The following is a 16,441-nucleotide window of genomic DNA, read 5'->3' as shown; positions in this document are numbered from 1 at the left end:
TATATATATATATATATATATATATATATATATATATAAGCAATTAAATTGTTTCATAAAAACCATTCAAGAGATCAGTTTGCAATAATTTTTTCAGTGTAAAAATCTCACCATTTCAGATTAGTTAATGAAAACCATTCATATGAAAAATAATTTTTGCAGTAGTTTTTCAGGTAAAAATCTCATCTTTCTCTCTGACTGAAATGTGGATAGCATTGGATGAACTCTCTTTAACCATGTAGAACAGAAGAAGAATTGGGGGGTAATAGAGCAATAAAATCGGAGAAAGTAACGGTCCCAATTACCTTGTGAAAGAAAAAAAAAACTAGCCATCACAAACTATTCCTATTGAACAAGTCAACACAAGATGTATAATATTAATACACAGACAAACTGCAGTTTATACCCAATGATTTTTTTTATTGTGGTTCCAGGAATTGAACCCAGGGCCTCCTAACTACTGAGTCACATCCTCAGCACGTTTTATATTTAGAGACAGGGTCTTGCTAAATTACTTAGGGCTTTGCTGAATTGTTGAAAATGTCTTTGAACTCATGACCTTCCTGCATCTGGCTCTTGAACCACTGAGATTACATGCATGCACCACCCCTTCTGGCTCAAGGATCTTTTTCTCTTTGATGATCCACTCTGTTTCTGAATTCCTTTATTAAACTAGAAAGCCTGTGTCCTTATACATTTTCAGGCCCCATCATGTTCCCCTCATCTGATAAATTGTTCTTGTATCTGCAATGCTATATTAATGAATTTATAGAGTAAATGCAAACAGCTGAATCTTTCATATTACCTATAGATTATATTGAAAATTTTTAAAAAATCATATAAATACGTTTTAATCCATAGTATAAAGAGAAAAATGCAGCCTTAATTTAATTAAACTTCAAGAATTTCCTCAACTTACTGTTGTCTTCTAACGTGTAGATTCTGTTGACCATCTGTACCAGCACAAAACGTAGCGAAAGATTTCTAAATCATAGAAATAAATGCAAATGAAAGCAATGTGAAACAAGATCTCATAAAAATAACCACAAAAGTGAAAAGAACCCATAAAGAAATGGATTGAAATAAGGAATATAGAGGGTAAGAAAGGAAACCAAACAGCAATTTTAAACAATAAATGTTTATTAAATTCTTACCTCTAAGAGAAAACAAAACCAACTAGAAATACCTACAAACAAATTATGCACATCACAAATGTCAAAGAAAACCTAAATCATAATTATTTTTATATCATTGATGTAGGATAAGGAAAAATTTGAAATAGATTAAAAATGTACAGAAACATAATAAAGTCTAATTGATTTCAATACATTTTTGGCAGCCTTGAATTAGGGGAAGATTGTTTAATTAATTAACTCAAAATAGATTTCACTTTAAACACACAAAAAGCACTTGGGAAAAGTTATCAAAGATAATTGTAACAAAAACACTGTAAAATTTAATATAATCATTCTTTGGCATAAATAATCTTAGTAGTAATTATACAATTTTTAAAAATAATTACATAAATAGAAAAGGGAATTATACTTTTTCTTGTACTGGAGAATGAATCCAGGGTACTTTGCCATTGAGTTACATTCTAGCCCTTTTTATTTATTTTTTTTTATTTTGAGACAGGATTTTGCTAAGTTTCTGAGGTTGAGGTGGAACTTGGGAATCTCCTGGTCTCAAACTTTTGATGGGGAACTATTCCTTCTAAAACAACATTTAAAGAACAGAAAGAAAATTAACATTACAATTTCAGAATATGCAATAAAAAATTTTTAAGTAAAGGAGATTTTAGTTTTCTAACTGACTAAAATTTATGGAATACCACAAATTATACATTCATTGTGAATTATTTGCATTATAATTTTTCTTTATTAAAAATGTAGAAAATTGATAAAAATTTACCTCAAAAATTTATTTTTAAATAACATTATTAAAGGAACCTGGAGAAAATAAATGAAGTAGCCTACTGGATATGTTACAGAGAAGAACTTTCTTAACAGTTCAGAAGGTACACACACAGGAGATATAATTACTCACAGATTTTTAAATACAGCAGTAGATGACTAATTTTGATCCTGTACCCATTTATCCAAAAGCTTTCAAAGACAAAAATACTTTTGAATATTAAGCATTCAAGAGAATACAGCTGTAAAGAAGTAGATAGGAAATGACAAAAATGTTCATTATATATGCAATATATAGACATAAATTAAGTTACTAATCTAGAAGGAAGTCACAAATATGTCAATAATTGCTACAATGTTTCTATTTCTCTTAACATCTTTTACTACTACTAAATTGTCTTCAACATTAGCATATATATTTCCCATTATTTAATTTCTACTTCAATATATTACTTTATTCTAAATTCAAAATTAGGAATAGTGATAGTTTTTCCTTTTAGCTATTTGAGTGTTTTTCAGTTAAGTTAACCAGAAGTAATTTTTTTTTTGTACCAGGAATTGAATTCAGAGGCACTCAACAACTGAGCTACATCCCCAGCCCAATTTTGTATTTTATTTAGACATAGGGTTTACTGAGTTGCTTAGTGCCTCATTTTGCTGAGGTTGGCATTGAACCCGTGATCCTCCTGTCTCAGTCTCCCACAACACTGGGATTACAGGCATATTCCACTAAGCCGGGTCAACCAAAACTAATTTTTGAAAGAAAAAGTAAAAATTATTCAAACATGGCATCATGCATTAAAAATATTATGTAAATGTAAGTCTAATATTAATGGCCAATGTTTATCATTTTTGCTTTAAATGGCTTAAATCAGTCCTCTTCTGAGATGCACATGGAATCATGATTTAACTTGTGAATTTGGGGGAACTGAGCCTTTAACTGTCATTGATTTCTTCAAGGTTGTACAGTGAGAAAGCTATCAGACATAGAATCTAAAACCTTAAATTATTGATTCCCAAAGAAATGCTATTAGCCACATGCTGTATTTTTTATTATTGTTATAAATGGACTGACTTCTAAAGGCATTATCTTTATGCCAAAATTATAGCTCTTTTTCATAATAAAATTATCTGAAATGGGAGTGTTCAAGGAATATTTTCTGATATAGTTTTTAGAATGACAACCATATTTTCTTATTTTGCATGTTAGATGCCCTTAAAAATACGTATATTGAGATCATAGATTTAATACATATTTAATGATTTCCAATTGTGATATGGATTTCTCAAAACATATTCCTAGGAATGTCAAAATTCTTGTTTGGTTAAATAAAGAGCAGTTCCTGAGAAATCATAAATAGTAGATTAAATTGTTTTTAGAGAAAGATCAAATAAATACTCAAAAGAAAAAGATGAATTAAAATCCTTAGCATCACTTTAATTGCCTGGAGCCCTCTCTCTTCTGAATGATTCTAATGAGAGCATTTTTTACTTCTTTGTTTCTAAGACTATAGATTAGTGGATTCAGCATGGGAATCACAATAGTATATAAAACAGAAGACACTTGATCCTTTCCCAAGGAATAGGACTTATTTGGTTTTAAATAAGTAAAAATCATAGTACCATAAAAGATGGTGACTCCCAGGAGATGGGAGGCACAGGTAGAGAAGGCTTTCTGCTTTCCTGAAGTGGAATTAATTTTCAGAATAGTATAGAGAATGGATACATAGGACACAGATATTGTAATAAGGGACACCATTAGTGTGCAACCGGCAAAAATAAATATCATGATTTGAGTATCGTATATATCCGTGCAGGACAGGGATAAAACTGGAGGTGTATCACAGAAAAAGTGATGGATTACATTGGAGTCACAGAAATGCAATCTGCTCATGAAAAGCAAATTGACAGAGGAATCCATAAAGCCAATCAAATAGGACCCAAAAAGCAGGGCACAGCAGAGTCTTGTGGACATAATGACTGAGTAGTGTAGAGGACGGCAGATAGCTACATAGCGATCATAGGCCATTGAGGAGAGAAGGAAACATTCAGCAGCACCCAAGAAGACAAAGAAGTACATCTGAGCAAAGCAGCCCATGAATGAGATATTCTTGGTGGAGGTCAGTAAGTTCTCTAAGGTTTTAGGTGTGATGACAGTGGAGTAACTGAGGTCAAGGAATGACAACTGAGTGAGGAAAAAATACATGGGGGTATGAAGCTGGTGATCCAGGCAAATGAGCAATATCATGCCTACATTCCCCAGCACAGTAATCAGGTATATCAGGAGAAATAGCATGAAGAGGACTACACGGATCTCTCCAGAATCTGTCAGTCCCATGAGGATGAAGTCAGGCACATTTGTGTTATTCCATCTGCTCATAGTGTCTACTCTGCACTGTGGAAAAAACAAAGTCGAGACTTAGCAGAAAAGGTTTCAAAATAGTTTTATTCATAGGAATGACCCAATATTTTTATTATTAATTTAGTGTTTCTAGGAATTGATAAAAATTTACAATTTAGGACTAGAAAAAATTTGATTGACATTTGGATATGGTATAATAATTAAAGGTAGCATACTACTGTTGTAGAATCACCCCATTATTTTTCTGAATGCTCTTTTTTATTAATATATTTAGCTCACCTGAAATGTGTTACAATATGTACTACTACTTTCTACATATTGATGAGAAAAAGGCACAGAAAATGTATGATTCGCCTGAAGTCAAAGCAATTAAATGCTGACTCTGTGATTCTACCAAAACACTTCAATTCTAGAAAGTGTGCTCATAATACCACATTCCCTTTTGTAATTAGTTTGAACAAACCAGAGCAAGGTTATGTCATAAACAATAATATAACCCTGTTTTAAAGTTTCACTTGCTGTCCTCAATATCCCCATATCATTTAACAATAATTACAAATACATTTCACTTCTAGGGGACCTTAGCAAGGGACATTAGAATTAGAGAGTACACACAAATATTAATTTCCAGAGGATGTGATATGTTCCTAACTTGCCTAACTTGACAATTGAAAAGAAAATTTCTTCCAAAATTATAATTTCAAAATATGTACATTATTTATAGACTCTGATTCCATCAACTCTATACCTCTGCTTCCATAAATCATGAATTTCTTAGGACAAGGTACAATGGGTTCTGTGTGAACACTCTTTAGAAAATGTCCCCATTTTATTTAACATAATTTAACACCATAAATTTTTAAGTAGAATACTTACTGTGAGCCAAAGCTAGTGAAAAACTTCCTCCAATATTATATGTTTAGGAATTTGTTAACTTAGAATTTTTCACAGAAGCAAAATTTATAAACCATATGAGCTGAAAATTTTGGTAAACTACTATTTGTTTTTCTTTTAAGTTCTTTTTACATTTTTGTGCTTTCATTATTTTTATTATTCTGAGATAAGATAAATCACCCTAGAAATTGACACCACAGAGGTACCATTAAAGTAAACAGAGCAGTGGACACCTTGTCTCTCAATCTCATTATTCCAGGGTGCCCCATATAAAGGGTATGGAGCATAATGCAACATTTAGTCATCCTCAGGGATCACTTTCCAATGAAAATCACCTGGCATGTTTCCATCAACAAGATGTAAGGATTAAGTAAGCACACATTTTGCTTGAGAACTCCCCCAAGGGAGAAAGTAGAGAATATGATTATTTTGTGCTATTTTGTGATGCTTTAATTTTTTAAAAAAATAATATTTATTTAAAAATTAATGCATAATGTGCAAACTTACAATGCATAATATTTACATTATATAGGCATCAAATCAGGAAATTTCTGACTAGAGAAGAGTATATTTCTAGACAATTGCTTAGTTATCTTATGATTGACATTATTAAGGATAGAATTATAACCTTTTGCTTAGAAATCTATTAAATCTAAAATAGTGATTCAATCATAGGAGTTAACAAGTTCATTACTAAAAAAAAGATATACAATCTAATTTAAAAAAAACAATTAAAGCAATTCAAAGCCATTATTATTCTGTTAAATTACTGTAATTCTTAAAATCATTTTTGTGACATACTACTTATTTGTATGTGTACATATATACTCAAATAATGATTTTACCATTGTATAATTATTATTATATAAATTATATAATTTATAAATATATAATATAAATTCTGTTATATAAATATATAATATAATTATATAATATTATTATATAAATATTATTCCATTGTACAACTTTAATTTTACAATATACCATGACTTTCATGTGTTAACCTTTCACAAACCCCATAACTTCATATATTATGCATGCCTATCATTCATAAAGGTGAGAATGGTGGGAATGTGAGGTTAAGAGAATAATTCTATAAAATGGGCCCACCATGCTGACCACCAAATATTTTCTATGCCAAAAATCAATTTGCCTGCAGCACTGTCTGGCCTAAAGTGACAGGAAATTTCATATTCCTCAAAAAACTACCTGTTTTCTGCAAGGAAATGCAGGCAGGAAATAACATTGATAAAAGGAACCTAACTTACTTTGAAGGGAGAGATTTTATGACCCTTTTTACAAACCAGATCCTGGAATATAAGGATAATTTCTCCTAACCATAAAACCTGTAAAAATGATTAAGAATCCAATTAGAAGTAGTCAGCAATGGACAAGGGGAGCTAGGATTGAAATGGCAATAACTACTTGAAAGCCTGACATCTTGCTGTCAGTCAAAAGGGGTGGACCTGGACAGGACTCTCTGAAAACTTCTAAGGGATCCCCAGTAAAACTGGCATACAGGAGAAGCACGTTGTCCCCCTTCTTTCTGAGAGGACCGGCTATCTTCCTTGATAGTGCCCTTTTCCTTTTTCCTATCCCTTCAATAAATTTGTTTCTGTTACTCTAACTAACACGTCTGAATCGAAATGTTTCTGAATTGATTGCAAGAAATAGGGTTTGAAGGGCAGGTGTTCATGATGCCTCGTTTTTCTGGTAGGCCCCAGTTCTGTAACATAGGTAGGCATCTGACACCACAGAAATGGTGCAGCCTCTTCAATCTGCTTTGACAGTGTCACCTCCTTCATCCACATGTAAAACTTGTGAAATATGTTTTACTATCTTAGTGTAGTTGACTTTTAAATATATTTTATAAAGGAAAAATGGAAGCACATGAACCCTGAGTGTAGTAAATATTTAGTAATTAATTTATTGGTCAAAAGCTCATTAACTCTGTAAAGATTCAGGTCAAATGATTTTTTAAAGGAAGAATAAAATGAAATTAAAATACTAGAAAAGCTGAAATATTTCATGGAGGAATGTTTGTCCAAGATGAGGAAGCAAAGGGAGAATATAAAAAAAGGTATACAGTGAAAATCTGTGTAAAAGGTTTTCATAAATCTTGCATTGAGTCAAGAAAAACATGATTTTCATATAGATATAGAAATGGCTCTCTAAATGGTGGAATGAGATGGACATCACTACTCTAGGTACATGTATAACTGCACATTTGGTGCAATGCTACATCGTGTAAAACCAGAGTAATTAAAAGTTGTGCTTCATTTGTGTACAATGAATCAAAATGCATGCTGCTGTCATATATACCTAATTAGAATAAATAAATAAACAAATTTTTAAAAGGGCTCTTTTATGAATGCTACTGGCATAAAATAGACACATTGATCAATGGTACAGAATATAAGGCACAGAGGTAAACCCAAACATCTGTAGTCATCTGATTCTTGACAAATGTAATAAAAATAATCAATGCAGAAAAGACAGCCTGTTTAACAAATAGTGCTGCACAAAACCCAACTCAAACTGGATCAAAGACCTAGAAATTACACCAAAAACTATGCAACTCCTAGAAGAAAATATCAGGTCAAATCTCCAGTATATAGGTATAGGCAATGACTTTCTCCATAGGACCCCTAAAGCTCAGGAAGTAATGCCAAGAGTTAATAAATGAGATGGAGTCAAATTACAATGCTTCTGCACACCAAAGGAAACAATTAGGAATGTTAAGAGAGAACCTGGAGAATGGGAGAAAATCTTCTCTAACCACTGGTCTGAGAGATGATTAATATCTAGAATAAAGAACTCAAAACACCAGAAACATAAACAATTAATAAATGGAAAAATTAACTAAATAGAGTCTTCTCAAAATAAGAAATATAAATAGCCAACAAATATATGAAAAAAAAAATCACCAACATCATCAACAACTAAGGAAATACAAGTCAAAGTAACACTGAAATTTCATCCACCTGTCATAATGGCAGTCCTCAAGAATACAAATTATAATAAACAAAGGAGAAAATGTGGAGAAAGAGAAATATTTTTGCCCTATTGGTGGGACATAAATTAGTACAACCATATGGAAATCACAATGGAGGTTTCTCAAAATACTAGGCATGGAAACACTATATGACCCATCTATACCATTTCTTCATATTCATCCTAAAGAATTAAGGACATCTTACTACAGCAATACATGAATACCAATGTTTAAAGCAGCACAATTTACAATTGTCAAACTATAGAACCAGCTTTGGTGTATATCATCAGATAAATGCATAAAGAAAATGTGATATATAGAAAGAGTGAAATTTTATTAACCCATAAAGAAAAATGACATTTCAGGAAAATGGATGGAAATTGAGACCAATATGTTGAATGGAATAAGCCAAACTCGATTGTCAAGGGTCATAATTTGTTGTTGTTGTTGTGTTTATATATGTAGAAGCTGGAGAGGAAAAAAAAAGAAAAGAAATTTGGGAGGGGGTGATCACATGCATTAAAAACAAACAGAGATCAGTAGAACAGAGGAAGGGGAACATGGTGTGGGAAGAGAGGAGGGAGGGAGAAGTGCTGGGGTGTAATATTGGCCAAATTATATTGTTATATTGTGTGTATGTATGAATATGTAAAAACAAATGCAACCATCATGTACAATTACAAAGCACTAACTAAAAAATGTGGCAAAAAGTAACTTTTTGGAAAGGGTGTTTGTACCTCAGAAATTCAGATGATAATTTATATGGATAAAGAGTATATTTTTGTATATATTGCCTCTTTAAAGAACTTTTGGAAGGGCGGCTATATTCATCAAAATTTTACCTGATTCTGAGACAGGCTAATTCGTAGATTTAAAAGCCCATATCAAATTATGTAACAGATTAGAGACAAAGGGTGGTTTTCTGTGTCCATGTTTCCCCAGTAGGCACAGTGATCACAAAATCTCCCCGAGCATGGTTTTCTTGTGTAAGGTTTTCTTAACACTGAAACTCATTGGGATCAGTTTAGAGCTATTTGTGACGGGTGGGTGACTCCTGTATCAGTTGTGTGTAGCAGAAGTCTGAGAGAGATTTTTAAATCTCTTTCCTTTTAAACAATGGTATCATTTAATTCCTAGCTCATCCCATTTTAAAGCACATATATCTTTTTTCTCTCTCCCCATTTTGTCCTCTCCACCTAGTTCCCCCTAAATTATTCTTATTATTTTTTAAATCTTTTTCTTTCATCTTTGGATCAATAAAGAAGAGAATGACCTTTTTTTCTTCATTTTCTTTTGTTTTCTGAATGACACATAATATTTGTATATATTTATGAAATAGAGTATGATGTTTTAGTTCATGTACAAGATGACTAGTGACCAACTCAGGGTAATTAGAATATCTGTCACCTTATAATTTTATAATTTATCTACTATGAGTACATTGATACTATTTTTTCCTTTAACTCTCCCCTTTTTTTGAGAAACAATGTTCATTTATTCACATTTCTAATTAATGTTTATTTGAATGTTATTACTCTATTTTCTCTACTATGTTGAATTCAATATTCTTTCTCTAGCCTCTAGTAGTAATTATTTACCTTACTTTTAATATGTTTAATAATGATATAATTTAATAACTGCCAATGATCTGAGTGCCATTTTTCTTTTGACTTGTATGCCCTGATCTGGATTATTTTTATTCTAGTATGTTATATAGAGATTCTAAAGATGAATTTAAAATTTTTAATTTGACTAAGAATAATTTAAAATTGTGATTTAAATTTTTTAAATATTTTGGTTGGAATCTATTTTGGTATTTTTAAAAGATTAATTTAAAATTCTGTTTCTGTGTGGTCAGAATATATGACCTCTTTAAATTAGTCTTTGCAAATTTATTGAAATTTATGGATTACTTGTAATCACCTGTTATAAATAGCACATAGTTTCTTGGAAAGAATGATTCAAATGCTGATATGGACCTGTGGTGTCATCAATTATGTTGCTCATAGATTCTAAATCCTCAGTAGGAGGAAACAAAAATTACACAAATAAGGGATAAAACATATAAGACGATGAAATGTATTATAAATAAATAAAGAAGTAACATGTGAAACAGCCTAGAAGATGGGGGTTTGGGGAGTGAGATTTAAAAAAAATGAGAAATCATGTACACACATGCACATTGGAAGAAAGTGTTACAGGTGGGAGGAAATCAGGGCAAAGGCCTGTGCAGAAGATGGTTGTGTCATTTGAAGACCAACAAGGAAGATTCTGTAGCAAGAGGGTCATTCTTTGATAGTGATGAAAAAGACTAAGGGAGGAACTATATGAATTATCTGATAGTGGTAAATACTATAAAAATTAAGAAAAAAGAGGAAGCAGTACTTGGAGACTTTGAGCTTTCTCTCTAAAAATAATTTTCAGGGATATTTCAGTGGTTTGTATTTTGAATCACTAATCACTTTAGGCTTCTCAGGGAAATTTGTTACAAAAATAAATACAATTTTTTTCACTAGGGTAATTACATTTTATTATACGTTTAAAGGTATTTATATCTCATAATACTAAGAGACTTAACGGCATTTTCAATTTTGAAGTACACTTTTTTTTTTACTTTAGCTGCTTTCTTTAGCTATTTTTAGATAGTCCTGCCCACATTCCCTTGTCCCCATATTCTGAGACAAATGTCCTGAGCAAAATCTTAATTTATTCTACAAAACTTTCCCCAATTAAGTGGTATTAATCTGGAATTCATTTTTAATAGATCTTTAGTGTTTGTACACAGGTGTAAAAAGGTTTCTGAATCTATATATCAGAATCAAATTCCTGAAATTGATTTTTATTGTTGATTTTTATTTTCATCGTCTAGTTTATTTCTTCCAGAATTCCTGAAATGTTTCTCAATCTAAGATAACATTTACAAAAATTATAGTAAATTCATTTTAAAGGTTGTGAAATAGAACACAAACTCCAAGAAGACAAGTAGTTAGCACAAACATTACAAGGGGATCTTGCACCCAACAGAAGGGGCAGAAACTAAGGACACATCACAAATATTTTAAAGGTGAGAAGTTCCTCACCCCCGCCCCAGCTTATTAAGAAAAGAGGATATCTCACAAATTTCACACCCCATGTTACTGCTGGGGGCTGGACTAGTCCCAAAGACTGTTGATCTTAGTCTTTTGATAGAGGAGAGACCACAGCAGGCAGACCATGTTGGGGCTGGGAGAATGAAGAAGATAGACTGAAGAAGAGGTAAGACATCCTCTGGAAAGAGATGCACTGTGGAGCAAGCAGAGAGAGGAGAAGCAGAGAAGGGGACTGGAGGAGAGAATGGTTGATGTGTGCCAGGGACTCAGGTGAAGATCATACTGAATCAAAGTATAATGAATATTTCAGCATAACTTTGGGAAAATAAAATAGACTGCTGTCTTGTTTGATGAGTTAATAAAAATAGTCTAGAATGTTATTGCCTCCCTGATATGTACTGGCAATAAATTATCAATAACATGAAACAGAATAATTAGATGCAAAGCTTATTAATGAAAAATTAGATAAACAAGGTTATTAGATACATAACTTATTCAATTTCAATATATAAATACTGATATTTGCAACTATTTATGGAATAATTACACATTCGATATGATTGAAAATAAATTAAATACAATTAAAATCAGGAAAATATAATAAGGTATCAAAGCTATGAGTTTTCATATACATAAAAAAATTGATCATTCTATTTTGAATGCATGAATAAATATCCAGGTAGCAAAATTTTAAAAAGTAAAATGTCATCCATCAAATATTTCCAAATGATCATGATAGAAAATCTCCATAACAAGTAATCTTAATCAGAAACTACAATTAGGGGAAATAGATTTATGTAGCATTAAAACAGGAAATGATTCATGAAGTAGACTTATGCATACCAAAAAAATTGCAGCAGAATGTTTCTAAGTTGTTGCTTCTAACAGTTTATAATGCAATATATTACATTACAAAGTTTAGTTTGCAAGAATCATACCTCAGAATGTAAACAGATAAGAAAACAAAACAAATTAAAATAAATAAATAAACTAAATAGAACAAAAGAAAAATAAAACATGCATATGTACACACACACACACTCACACATATACACACAGCTTTTTCTTTTTTTAATGCTACATACTGTCATTAAAAATTGTGTCTCACAGATAAATGATAAAACTTTTATCTCTTATGACCAAACGACTCCACAAGATTGAGACTTTGCTCTGATTTACTTGCTAATTTATGTTGTCTACATTGGTGACTGCAAGGAAATAATTTCAATCTTTATTTCATCTTTTATTTTTTTTAAAGTTCTGTACTATTTCATCTACTCTTGGGTAAGGGGTGATGAGATCCTATTTTGGATTCCTAATAACTCTCAGGTTCATATGGCTTAATCTTTCACTTTTCTACTCTTACAAATACTCAAGAAAACAGAAGGTTTAACCATATTAAGGTCAATTTCGCCTTTTTTAAACATCTTTCAGTGAGATGGCAGGCTTACATATGTACATCTTTACCTCTTTGTAAAATGTATTTGCTGAAGTGACATCCCAGTGCAGTGACTCAGTGGTCCACATGAACAAATTGAATAATTCACATCCCACATTTTAAGACTCTACATTCTACATTCTCATTGAGTTTGTGTCACATGGTTTGAAGCCACTGCTTTCCTAAGCATTGGAGTAATCAATGATTTACAGTTTAAACTGCAGCACGCAATATCTGTTGAGGGAAAAGTCTTTCATGCATGACCCTCAGGAGGGCATTTTTCACATCTTTGTTCCTCAGACTATAGATCAAAGGATTCAGCATTGGAACGACAATAGTGTAGAACACAGATGCCACCTGCGCCTGGGTCAGGGATGATGTGTTGTCAGGCTGCAAATATGTGAAAATCAGGGACCCATAGAAGATAGTTACACCTGTGAGGTGGGAGGCACAGGTGGAGAAGGCCTTCCACCTGCCTGCTGCAGATTGTATCCTCAGGATGGCTGAGATGATGCTGACATAAGTCACTGTAATGATGAGGAGAGAACTAAGAAGAGTGAATCCTGCTAAAATAAAAATCACCAGTTCCGTGCCAAATGCATCTCTACAGGACAGCGCCAGAAGAGCTGTGGTGTCACAGAAAAAGTGATTGATGCTGGATTCACAGAAGTCCAAACTGCTGATCATGCAGACAGATATTAGTGAGTTTGTGAAACCAATAGCGTAGGGCATTGCTCCTAGCCAGATGCACACTTTCTGGGACATGACTACCACATACAATAAAGGATTGCAGATAGCTACGTAACGATCATAAGCCATCGATCCAAGAAGAAAACATTCACTGCACACCAAACCAACAAAAAAATACATTTGAACAAAGCAACCGAGAAAGGAGATGGATTTCTGTTTGGATTGGAAATTTACCAGCGCCTTGGGTGTTACAGTAGAGGAATAAAATATGTCAATGAATGCTAGATTGCTAAGGAAGAAGTACATAGGTGTGTGCAGCTGAGAGTCAGTTCTGATTAGCATGATCAGTCCAAGGTTACCCAAGACAGTGAATAGATAAATGAAGAGAAATATTAAGAAAAGACTGACGTTTAATTCAGGATGATCTGCAAATCCAGAGAGTACAAAGAGAGCCACCTCAGTGAAATTGTTCCCAGCCATTATAACTCAGGGCTTTGATTGTACCTGCAAAAGAACAGAAGGAAAAATGAGAGATGAACTCATGTCAAAAGGTCCAACAACTATGAGAGTTGACAGCCTCCAACACTGAGAACATTGTGAGTAGAACATAAATATTTAGTGACATAAAGTTAGTTGTGACTTATACATGGGTTTTATTATTTACAGAGCTGGCAGACCTGGTTTAAAAAAATCTAATTCATCATTAAGTAGACTTGGTAGCACTGTGGAAAATAATTGCCTGTCATGATGTAAAAAGATTTCTCTATAAATATACCACTTCTACCTAAGACTACTATTGGGTCCCAAATTCTATACTTAGTAATTTATTTACTAGAATTAATTGTATTGTTTTCTTAAAAAAATTAAAGCTGGTTTAGGAAAGAAAACTATAATTTTTGACTTTAATGATTTTTTAATTGAAGTCTTATTTTCTTGGCATCTCATAGCTAGTTTACAAGATAATTGTAGGATCTTAATAAAATCTCAGATGGATACATCTAATAATCTCTTTGGCTCAATAAAGCCTGGCTAGGAAATAGTAAATAGTAAAGGAAAATTAGAAAGATCCTTTACTATTACATAGAAGTCCAAATATTCTTTTTGCTATCTTTACCCCTTGTCACTGCTGGTGAACTAGAACCACTTGAGGACTTTAATTTATAATGTAGTTCAAATTGTTTTATGTGTATAAATACAAAGCAGGCTTGTTTCCAAGATAAGGCATACATAACCTCAGGAAATGGCAAATTCACTGTGGAATATTTGTTTCCACATCAGTGATAAGAAGGCTACAAACTCTTAAACCCAAGCATTTAATGGTGATCTCACAGAAAGTAGAATCATATTTTCCTAATTAAATTGACCTAAATATATGATAAATAAAAAAAATTGAAACTAGCATGCACACTTAAAACAAGTTTGTTTCAGACATGTAGCACAGTAAACTAAAGAGACTTGATCATTCAGTGTGTACCATGTTCACAAGTGGTCCTATGTATTCATTCAACAAGTCCTTGTTCAATGTAGAAATATTGTTTTGCCAGTCACTAAAACCACTTTTCTTAACACCTACTTGATGATGTAAATATATAAAAGATAAAGAGAACTCTCAGCATGAGAAAGCTGCACATAATGCATATACATACACACTCAGAGTTATGGAAAGGAGAGGACTTAGACTTACCTAGGATTCAGTCACCTAAGGAAGAACCCTTCTCTTTTAGCTATCTTCCACCTATTTTTACATTTGTTATCTTTCCATCATCCAAAATACTGAGTTCCATGAATTGTCAGTACAGGGACTTTGTATCTCCTATTACTGGTGCTGCTGCTACTGCTATTATTTAGAAAAGAACTATATTTCCTTTATCATTAACCCTTATCAATATTATAATATTGATAAAAATATTATTGATGATAGTACTGGATATTCTATGTGTTATCTTCCATTGACAGATTAGAAGGAAAAGACAAATTAACCAAGATAATTATTTTCATGTCCTTCTTAGAAATTAAGACTTATTTTCAGTTCAAATCTCATTCATGATCAGGACTAGGTTTTTTGTTTATTTTTCCTGGTGTACTTCTAAAGAAGTCCCACAACAAAGAATTTTCTTTTGCAATCCAGTGTGTTAGACTTCTAGCAGAATTATCACCTTCTCAAACTCTTAAATTCACCTCATAAATAATTTCATCAATTAACGTCTTTGCTCTCTTGTGGTTTGTATTTTAATTGTACCCTGAGGTCAAACCTAATATGTCTGGAAAACATCTCAAATCAAAACATTAATAGATGCAAGTTCCTCACTTACATTTATTTCATTTATACAGCCTTGGACATATTTAAAAATGTATCAAGTTTTGAAAATATTTACCTTGATCTTATCAGTAAAAATGTACATGAAACACTTAAACATTACCTCCTTATTATAATCTATGAGACACACTGTGCTACAGAATCTCAAATAAACTCTGCCTCTACTTGGTCTTCCCAGATACCTTACTGCAAGAATCCAGTTTTTCTGTTCACTGACTTACTGTTGTTAATGTATGCTGAAATTAGGATTGTATCCATGCTACCAAATAGTGTACAGATTTAACACAGGCATTCAGTGATTTGTAATAGATGGCATGCAACGATAGATACAAAAAAGCATTGGCTGAGAATAGAATATGATCTCAGAAAACAAGTAAGAAATCTGAAGAAAATGTAAAACTTGTGGTCTCAGTTTGATGCTCAGATGATAGGTCAATACTCTTAAAAGCTGAATCACATTAGTTTACAATTTTCGTTTGCTTGTTTTAAAGCAGCTTCTTGGACAACATAATTATAAAGAGTTGGTTTCTTAGTTCTGATGTTGGCCACTAAAAGTGAAATTTTCAAAATGGCCCAGAGCATGGACTATGCATTTATAACCATTAATTTAGAAGGATCTCATTAGACTTGTCTAATTGATTTCTTCTAGTGTGATTATAATATCATCTTCTTTATTTTTTAAAAAATTCAGTACTATGATAATGGAATATGCAAATTCTCCATGTAGACTTCTATTTGTAGGG

General features: G+C 32.2%; 2 protein-coding genes across 2 annotated transcripts; both read right to left on the bottom strand.

The window, feature by feature from the left end:
* Positions 1–3,326: 3,326 nt before the first annotated feature.
* On the bottom strand, positions 3,327–4,293 carry LOC107135330 (olfactory receptor 8H1-like). The gene has a single exon (XM_015477214.1). The coding sequence runs from the start codon at positions 4,291–4,293 to the stop codon at positions 3,346–3,348; it is 948 nt and encodes a 315-aa protein (XP_015332700.1). The 3' UTR covers positions 3,327–3,345.
* An 8,611-nt stretch (positions 4,294–12,904) lies between these two features.
* LOC107159378 (olfactory receptor 8I2) lies at positions 12,905–13,883 on the bottom strand. The gene has a single exon (XM_015505962.1). It carries the CDS (start codon positions 13,859–13,861, stop codon positions 12,905–12,907), a length of 957 nt encoding a protein of 318 aa, XP_015361448.1. The 5' UTR covers positions 13,862–13,883.
* Between the last annotated feature and the right edge of the window lie 2,558 nt (positions 13,884–16,441).

The sequence above is a fragment of the Marmota marmota genome, unplaced genomic scaffold (genome assembly GCF_001458135.2).
Source record: "Marmota marmota marmota unplaced genomic scaffold, marMar, whole genome shotgun sequence".
Taxonomy (NCBI): Eukaryota; Metazoa; Chordata; class Mammalia; order Rodentia; family Sciuridae; genus Marmota; species Marmota marmota.
The sequence above is the reverse complement of the archived record's forward strand: the minus strand, read 5'-3'. Positions and strand labels throughout refer to the sequence as shown.